The sequence below is a fragment of the Salvelinus alpinus genome, chromosome 6 (genome assembly GCF_045679555.1).
Source record: "Salvelinus alpinus chromosome 6, SLU_Salpinus.1, whole genome shotgun sequence".
NCBI lineage: Eukaryota > Metazoa > Chordata > Actinopteri > Salmoniformes > Salmonidae > Salvelinus > Salvelinus alpinus.
The window spans coordinates 46,157,195-46,166,712 of NC_092091.1; the positions used below are offsets into that span (position 1 = coordinate 46,157,195).

Sequence of the window (9,518 nt, forward strand, 5' to 3'; positions counted from 1 at the left end):
CAGTTAAGAACAACTTCTTATTTACAATGACGGTCTATTGGGGAACAGTGGGTTAACTGCCTTGTTCAGGGGTAGAACGACAGATTTTTACCTTTTCAGCTCGGGGATTCAATCTAACAATCTTTCGGTTACTGGCCCAATGCTCTAACCACGGTTTGTTCAGGGATTCTTGAGTTTGAAGCAGACATGCACCTTTTAAACATTTGATTAATATTGTGATAATTATCATTATCGAATGAAAAAATATAAATATCGTGCTAATTTATTTGCCTTATCGCCCAGCCCTACTGGCAGCTTCATTAAATAGTACCCGCAAAACACCAGTCTCAACATCAACAGTGAAGCTGCCAGTTGAGGACTTGTGAGGTGTCTGCTTATCAAACTAGACACTAATGTACTTGTCCTCTTGATCAGTTGTGCACCGGGGCCTCCCACTCTTTCTATTCTGGTTAGAGCCAGTTTGCGCTGCTCTGTGAAGGGAGTAGTACACAACAATGTACGAGATCTTCAGTTTCTTCGCAATTTCTCGCATGGACTAGCCTTCATTTCTCAGAACAAGAATAGACTGACGGGTTTCAGAAGAAAGATCTTTGTTTCTGGCCATTTTGAGCCTGTGACACATCTGTGATCGAGGAAATCAACCCAAAGCATGAAGAGTGGGATGGCAACCAGAATGATGACCCCAAGAGTGATGGGAAGAAATACAGAAGTGATGCAGAATGTTCAGATGGTGATGACAGTAAAAGTGCCAAAACACACCAAAAGAAGACAGACAAAGAGAAAATGGATGATGATGGTTTCACTGAGATGAAACAAAAGGATGGACATAAAAATATGCTTGTTGGCGAGAAGGTCGCTACAAATTACTGTCAGAATGATCAACCAGCAAATGTCAAAGTTCAGAACGACCTGGCAGGTGATATAGACTGGTCAGAGAGTGACTACGCGAGATTGAGGAAATAATCACTGAGGACATTAGTGAAGAATTAAAGGAAACGGATGAGGAGGAGGAGGTTGAAGAAAAGGCAGATATTGAGAGTGATGAGAGAACAGGAAGAAATGTGATAAGAAGTGAATGTGATGATGATAAGAGTGGGAAACCAAACATGAAGAAAGGCATGGTTGACAAAGACAATACGGACAACAACATTGAGAAAGACAAAACAACCCAAAGCAACACAAAGAGAGAGGAGGGCAAGAGAAAAGAGGGTCAAAGCCAAGACACAGAGACATACAAAAAAAATGGAGCGACAGAATCTGACGAGCTCACTTTGGCTCCTGGAAAGGGGTCAGATAGCAATGACAGTGAGAGTGTCAAATCCAACCAAGAGAAAGAAAAGGATGACCAAAAGGACAAAGGACAGTTAGAGAGTCAGGAGGAGAAGAAGGAGGACAGGGTACTTGCTGGAGCAGAGGGAGAGACTCAGCATCCTCAGGAAGACCAATCGGAAACGTGCAAAGGTAAAAAAAATACAGTTGTTTGGCATCATATGTAAATTATCACTGATCTGTCATTAAATGTAGTGAACTCCACTGATATCAATGACACTTACCTTTTCACACCTTTGTCATCTCTTTCAGATTTTTCCATTTTCGCAGCGGCAACGGTTAAGACTCAGGGCCCAGGCGAGGATCAACTAGCAATTGAAGGAAAGACTAACGACACTCAGACAGACCAGGCAGCAAAGGTCAAAGGTGAAAAGGACCTGGACATTGACTGGTCAGAGAGTGACAGTGAGACTGAGGAAATTACAGCCGATTTTGAGATTGATGAGGAAACAGACCAACCAGCAACGTGCGGAGGTAAGAAGGCAGTCAGTGGAATTACAATGAGGAGTGCTGATCTTGTTTGACAGCATGTGAAAATCATCAATAATATTTTATAATTGCAGGAAACTCCCGTGATATCATTAACACTTACCTTTTCACCCACATTTTTCAAATGTCAGACTACTCCATCTCTGTTGCTGAGGAGGTTAAGACTCAGGACCCTGACAAGAATCAACCAGCACAGCTCAAAGGTAAAAAGGGGCTAGACAGAGAATAAAGTGTGATATGTGAGGGTAGCTTCAACACTTTCACTTACACTGTCTGTATACCACCTCCCTCTCCTCCAGATTCCTCCATCTTCTTGGCTGGTGCTGAGGTCAAACAGACCCAGTGCAAAGGTTATCTTAGTTTACAGTTCTTTTGTACATTGAAAGTGTTATACAACTGCACCCCCTCCCCCCCTGTTGGTATTAATATCCTTAATTTTCCTATTTCTTGTTAGATGTCTCCTTGGTTGCTGCAGCTGAGTCAAAGACTCTGAACCCTCAGGAGGACCAGCCAGCAAAGTGTAAAGGTAAAGACCAAAGCCCGGTTTCCCGATAGCGATGGAACTGAAGCTTACTAGTGTTTAAGTGATGCAGCTTTCTTATAACGGCCGAAGATGTCACATGCGTTTCCCAAAACACCACGCAGAGAGAACGTTCACTAAGTGCATCGTTGGAGTAGGTGTCGATACTGATTGAAAGAAAGGCAGGGCTGCTCTGTGATCAGATTTCTCCATTCAAATCTTACCTTAACATTAGAATTATTCCACAATACTGATGACGGATCAGCTCCTAGAGAGCTATTACCACCTTATGGCTACAAAATATTGAGGCGACTTATTCTGTCGCTTACCCTATAATAATGCACTAAATCACAGATTAATTTGGCACATGTAGTTAAACATCATGAAATATGTATTGAGGCAAAAATTACAAACCGTGTAGTCTACAAATAGAAGTCAATTGACTGAAGATTAAATTGATTTCAATATAATTGAAATACAGGCCTATGTAGCCTACTGAACTTCGCTTGCTGAATTGCCAAGACATTGGCAACTACTGGAGTACTTCTCCTGTCTTATCCAGTGTCCTGTGTGAATTTAAGTATGCTCTCTCTAATTCTCTCCTTCTTTCTCTCGGAGGACCTGAGCCCTAGGACCATACGTCAGGACTACCGGGCATGATGACTCCTTGCTGTCCCCAGTCCACCTGGCCTTGCTGCTATTCCAGTTTCAACTGTTCTGCCTGCGGTTATGGAACCCCTACCTGTCCCAGACCTGCTGTTTTCAACTCTTAATGATCGGCTATGAAAAGCCAACTGACATTTATTCCTGATTATTATTTGACCATGCTTGTCATTTATGAACATTTTGAACATCTTGGCCATGTTCTGTTATAATCTCCACCCGGCACAGCCAGAAGAGGACTGGCCACCCCTCATAGCCTGGTTCCTCTCTAGGTTTCTTCCTAGGTTTTGGCCTTTCTAGGGAGTTTTTCCTAGCCACCGTGCTTCTACACCTGCATTGCTTGCTGTTTGGGGTTTTAGGCTGGGTTTCTGTACAGCACTTCGAGATATTAGCTGATGTACGAAGGGCTATATAAAATAAACTTGATTTGATATTTATTTTATAGTCAACTTCGTGCCGAAGTAAATCCTCAGTCACAGAGAGACAGATAAACAGCTTGTTTCTATGTTTAGGGGAGATCTTCTGTGTATAAAGTGATGCGGAAGGGCAAAAAAAGCATTTAACAAAGCACTAGCTGTTCTACGAGTGGTCTGAGATAGCGTTTTCAACTGCAACTTGACTAATTATGGTTTTGGGAAACAGCTCTGAGATTTAACAACGCTCCTATGAAGGTTCTAATGATTAACATAGCCTTATGATGGTTTTGGGAAACCGGGCCCTGGATTATAACATATTGATACAATGTTGAATGCTAAGATATTTTATTAGCATGTTCAAGGCGCTTCTCTTATTTCTGTTTTTCTGTGTGTATTTATGTCCATTCTCTCTCTTTTCTTGTCAGATTTGTCTGTGTTTGCTGCAGCTGGAGGACAGACTCAGAACACTCAGACAGACCAGGCAGCAAAGGTCAAAGGTGGACAGGACCTGGACATTGACTGGTCAGAGAGTGACTATGATAGTGAGGGAACAATGGATAGTGACAATGAGTACACAGGTAAAGACGAATGGACAAAGTGGAGCGTGGGCATTGAAGAAAAGAAAGCGTGTACACAACTCCAACATATGATGGAAATACAGCTGAGAGAGACATCATAAACCAAGAGAAGAAAAAGCTCCAGCCAGCAAAATGCGAGAGAGAGAGAGAGAGAGAGAGAGAGAAGAGAATCAGGAAGGGACAAGCAAACAGACCAGACAACCACAGTGTAAATGTAGGACCAGGCAAAGTGACAGGGGACTCGAACAGAAAACATTTAATTCTCTGTGGTTTAATAGGGAAGAGCACCATTGCTCTCTCCCAAAAGTTAGGTTGGTGCGTAAAACCCGTTCAAATAAGTAAAACAGTGCGATGGTCTGCACTCGAAAAGATGTCGCATAAAGCTTACGTCATTTTTAGATTTAAAAAATATACATTTCAACTGCATCAGGGATGGTGTACACAGATGTTTCGGCTTTGCAGCCTTCTTCAGGGTGGTTTAGCATCACTCAGACGACGCCATCTTAATCCACATGGGGAGCCTAATAAAACTATTACATTTAAGTAACAGCAGTGTATCTCACTAAGGTACTGAGTTATGTGTGACTGCAGTTTATTAACACAGTACTCCTCTAGTGCATTGAAACAGCTTGTAGGCCTTAACTATACTTGTATTGCTGTGTGTTATTGTCCTATCAAATCTCCATTCATGTATAATCCTTTCTGTCCTTAGATTACTCTATTTTCACTGCATCAGGGCTAAAGAGCAAGGACCCGTTATGATCAACAGCCAGTAAAATGAAAAGGTAAAACATGAAGGGGGATAGAGAGGGACAGACTTTTCACAAAGTATTTGATGGCACAGTGAGGTATAGGTAAAAAGGATGAGAGATATAGAAAGAGGGAGACAAAAAAGGAAGAGAGACAGAGAGAAAAGGAGAGGCAGACAGACAGAGCAAGACAGACACAGACAGAGAGAGCCAGAGAGAGAGAGAGAGAAAGAGACCACACAAGCACACTATAGGCTCTGGTACTCAATTGGAATAGAACTGTTTGATGTTTACTCAAGTCTATTTTAGGAAACATGGCTGATGTTTGTTCTGGATCATTTTCTTTCTTTCTTTCTATATATATATATATATCTCTCTTTCACGCACACGCATTTACTCTGTTTTCCTATCTCTATCAATCTCTGTCTCTCTGTCTAACACTCTCTCTCTCTCTCTCTCTCGCTCTCTCTCTCTCTCGCTCTCAGATGTCTCTATATTTGCAGCTGGGAAAAATCATTTGGCTAAGGTCCTGAAATCCCTTATATGCAAAAAAAAACGAAGGCAGAATGCATAGGTAAGAGAGGAGAATGTTAAAACTGATAAGTGAAGTTTATTTGACACAGTATTACATGATTCTAACAGTGATACTTGTTTTGTCTTTTTTCAGTTCCTGACGTTTTCCTTGCTAAGAAGTGACCGCTGCAATTTGACAAATATTTTCTGAAATTCATTTTCATTCTTTCCCTTGTTTTCTATATACATTCTTAAATTCTTCAAGCATTATAAAATAATAAAATAATTTTAGCATCAATGGTTTGTGTGTGCACATTGTTTTTAAGGGTCAGGTCAAGACCAATTCTGTGTTGTGTGTTTTGCTAGAGAGAAACAGTATGGATATTAGCCCAGATTCCTAACCTCTAGGGTTTGCAAAGTCTTAAAAAAACAATCACCAGCCTTAGATTCTCCACAACTTTTTTTGTCACATTAGACTTGAAAGATATGCTAACAGAATTGAGCGTGCCAGAGAAAATGGCCTCTAATGGTCTCTAATGTACCCACAGTTTTGTACTCAAAGCATTCTTTGTCTCTTTAAATTGTCACATATGGTTGTGGCCATAGAGCTCGCCAGTTTGTAGTCCTAAAAACTGGAAATGAAACCTTGTGGTACAGATAGGGGTCTACCTGTGCCTGAGCACCTTAGTATAAATATCATCTGTCCTGCCCCAGCAGCATACCATTTGATTAAAACTTGATAACACTTGATTTACATCATCATCAATTCTCGGTCTGGTTGGACTACACGCAGCAGAGAGAGGCATAAAGACAGAGAGAGGAGCGGTTGCATCTCCGACCCTCCGACCCATGTCCACTCCTTCAGTCGGGAGTTGCACATGGGTGTCAGGGCAGGAGCAACACAGGTAGTCTACACTTTAGCAAACCATCATATACTAACATATCTCATAGTGAGAGAACCACATCAGACTCATCCTTTCATCTCATAGTGAGAGAACCACATCAGACTCATCCTTTCATCTCATAGTGAGAGAACCACATCAGACTCATCCTTTCATCTCATAGTGAGAGAACCACATCAGACTCATCCTTTCATCTCATAGTGAGAGAACCACACCAGATTCATCCTTTCATCAAGCATCCATCAAGCATTTCTCAGACTTGACGTACAGGTCATGTCTGACCTGTACGCGTGTAGCGGAATAGACCAGAATGTCATCGATATAATCCACCACACCCGCCCGTGAAGGTCCCTGAGAATCTCGTCTACAAAAGATTGGAAGACTGCTGGAGCATTCTTCAAGCCGTACGGCATGACGAGGTACTCATAATGGCCGGATATCGTACTAAACGCTGTCTTCCACTCATCTCCCTCCCAGATACGCACCACGTTATACGCGCTCCTGAGATCCAGTTTTGTGAAAAAGCATGTCCCGTGAAATGACTCAATCGCCGTGGCAAGTACCCCACCGTGATGGAATTTAAACCTCTATAGTCAATGCACGGACGCAAACCTCCCTCCTTCACAGAAAAGAAACTGGAGGAGGCAGGTGATGTGGCAGGCCGAATGTACCCCTGCCCCAGAGATTCAGAGACATATGTCTCCATAGCCACCGTCTCCTCCTGTGACAGGGGATACACGTGACTTCTGGGAAGTGCAGCGTCTACCAGGAGATTTATTGCACAATCCCCTCGTCGATGAGGTGGTAATTGGGTCGCCGCCTTTTTACAGAAGGCGATAGCCAAATTGGCATATTCTGAGGGAATGCGCACGGTGGAGATTTGCTCTGGACTTCCCACCGTCGTTGCACCGATGGGAAACCCCTACACACCTGCCTGAGCACTCCTCTGACTACACTACCCCTTTAGAGCCCTCTGTTGCAAGGAAATCTTGGGGTTGTAACGGGCCAACCAGGGGATCCCCAGCACCACCGGAAACGCAGGAGAATCAACGAGGAAGAGACTAATTCTCTCCTCATGACCCTCCTGCGTAACCATGCCCAGTGGAGCCGTGGCCTCCCTGAATAGCCCTGACCCTAATGGTCGGCTATCTAAGGCGTGCACTGGGAAGGATTTGTCAATATGAACAAAGGGGATCCCTAAACTATGTGCAAAACTGCGGACATTAAAATTCCCTGCTGCGCCTGAATCTACTAGCGCCTTATGCCGGGGAATGAGGGGAAAATTCAGGAAAGGAAATTAACACATACATGTGACCAACAGGGGGCTCTGGGTGAGCCTGGTGCCGACTCACCTGGGGTGTCCGAGCAGTGCTCGGCCTGACATCTCGACTCCCCGAAGGACCCCTCCAGCACCGGTCAGCAGTGTTCCCTCTACGACCATAGCTGGTACGGGAAAGGGCTCCTCCTCGGGTCGCCCTCGCTGCAGCACCTCCTAGCTCCATGGGCATTGGAGTGGAGGGGCTGGGGGATGAAACTGACAGGACCCGATCCGGACGTCCGCGGGTCGCCAGCAAGTTGTCCAACCGAATGGACATGTCTATCAGCTGGTCCAAGCAGAGGGTGGTGTCTCTACAGGCTAGCTTCCTACGGACGTCCTCGCGCAAACTGCACCTGTAGTGATCGATCAGGGCCATGTTGTTCCATCCCGCGCCAGCGGTCAAGGTCCGGAACTCTAGGGCAAAGTCCTGTGCTCTCCTCTTCTCCTGCCTTACATGGAACAGCCGTTCACCCGCCTCTCGGTCCTCAGGTGGGTGGTCGAACACGGCCCGAAAGCGGCGGGTGAACTCTGGGTAGTTGACCCTCGCTGAGTCTGGATCGTTCCATACCACGTTGGCCCACTCCAGGGCTTTGCCTGAGAGGCAGGAGACAAGGGCGTTCACGCTCTCACCTCCCGAAGGAGCCGGATGAACGGTTGCCAGGTATAACTCCATCTGGAGTAAGAACCCCTGCCACCCGGCCGCTGTCCCATTGTACTCCCTCGGGAGTGAGAGTCGAATGCCACTGGGACCAGGCAATGAAGGAGAGGGTTGTGGTACTGGTTGGAGTGTGGCTGGTGGAGGTGTAGCAAGGCCACCTCTCTCCTATCTTTCCATCGTCGCCATCACCTGATCCATTGCGGTACCCAGCCGGTGTAACACTGCCATGTGGTGTTGAATGCGCTCCTCCATAGATGTTGGGAGTTCAGCTCCTGCTGACTCCATCGATCTGGTGCGGGATTCTGTGACCATGTTGCGTTAGGAGGTAGGAGTCAGGAGCAGGAGAGCAGAGATGTCTGAGATGCGTACTTTTAATAGGCAAGTCCACCAAATACACGTATGGCACAATCCAAAAGTCAAACGCCCTCGACAAGAGACACCCGTTATTCACACGGAGGAACAAACAAAGCTCCTAAATAACACACTCTTATTCAATGCGTGAAACAAAAAAATAGGTCACAACCTCACCGAGCTACATCACAAAATAAAACAATCCCGCACAAACCTAGGCAGGCAACAGGGTAAATATCTACACACAGAAATGAAGGCAAATGAAACCAGGTGTGAAATAACCAAAGACAAAACAAACACAAAAGGAAAAAAGGATCGGTGATGGCTAGTAGGCCGGCGACGCCGACCGCCGCCCGAACAGGGAGAGGAACTACCTACGGTGGAAGTCGTGACAGCTGCGCCACTCGGGAGCCCCTTGTTGTTGGCATTTCCTGCTTAAGTTTGCCCACTTTGCCAATGAAATAATAATTTAAATGATTGGCAACATCAAATGGTTTTGTGATGAATAAGCCATCTGATTCAATGAAAGATGGAGTTCAATTTGTCTTTCTGCCCATAATTTCATTTAAAGTACTCTAAAGTTTTTTCCCTACATTATTTATATTATTGAACTTAGCTTCATAATACGGTTTCTGATTCTTTTTGTTGAGTTTAGTCTCATAATTTCTACATTGGCAGGAAGTCAGCCAATCAGATATGCAGCCATACTTATTAGCCACTCCTTTTGCCCCATCTCTTTGAAACAAACAGTTTTTAAATTCCTCATCAATCCATGGAGCCTTAACAGTTCTAACAGTCAGTTTCTTAACAGGTGCATGTTTATCAATAATTGGAAGAAGCAATGTCATAAATTCATCAAGTGCAGCATCTGTATGCCCCTTACTGTTCACATCAAACCAACACATATTTTTAACATTATCCACATAAGAATCACAGGAAAAGATTTTGTATGATCTCTTATACACTATTTTAGGCCCAGAATTTGGAACGTTGTCTTTCCTGGATATAGCCACTATATTGTGATCACTGCAT

At 44.3% G+C, this 9,518-nt stretch overlaps 2 protein-coding genes across 4 annotated transcripts in view; one reads left to right on the top strand and one right to left on the bottom strand.

The window, feature by feature from the left end:
* LOC139577567 (ceramide kinase-like) overlaps nucleotides 1-9,169 on the bottom strand; it is an 83,305-nt gene extending 74,136 nt beyond the window's left edge. Inside the window, exon 1 of the mRNA XM_071404663.1 lies at nucleotides 7,512-9,169. The gene's annotated coding sequence lies outside the window, so the exon portion shown is untranslated. The remainder of the gene's footprint in view (nucleotides 1-7,511) is intronic.
* LOC139577566 (uncharacterized protein DDB_G0286299-like) lies at nucleotides 492-5,555 on the top strand. Of its 3 annotated transcripts, XM_071404661.1 has the most exons (9): nucleotides 1,107-1,461; nucleotides 1,582-1,803; nucleotides 1,950-2,021; nucleotides 2,118-2,168; nucleotides 2,273-2,344; nucleotides 3,843-3,995; nucleotides 4,708-4,780; nucleotides 5,230-5,318; nucleotides 5,412-5,555. In XM_071404661.1, the coding sequence occupies exons 1-7, from the start codon at nucleotides 1,107-1,109 to the stop codon at nucleotides 4,755-4,757; spliced, it is 975 nt and encodes a 324-aa protein (XP_071260762.1). In that variant the 3' UTR covers nucleotides 4,758-4,780; nucleotides 5,230-5,318; nucleotides 5,412-5,555. The 3 variants fall into 3 exon arrangements, with proteins under 3 accessions (XP_071260761.1, XP_071260762.1, XP_071260760.1); XM_071404660.1 differs by lacking the exon at nucleotides 4,708-4,780 and having other exon boundaries at nucleotides 492-1,461; XM_071404659.1 differs by having other exon boundaries at nucleotides 3,843-4,780.
* Nucleotides 9,170-9,518: the final 349 nt, after the last annotated feature.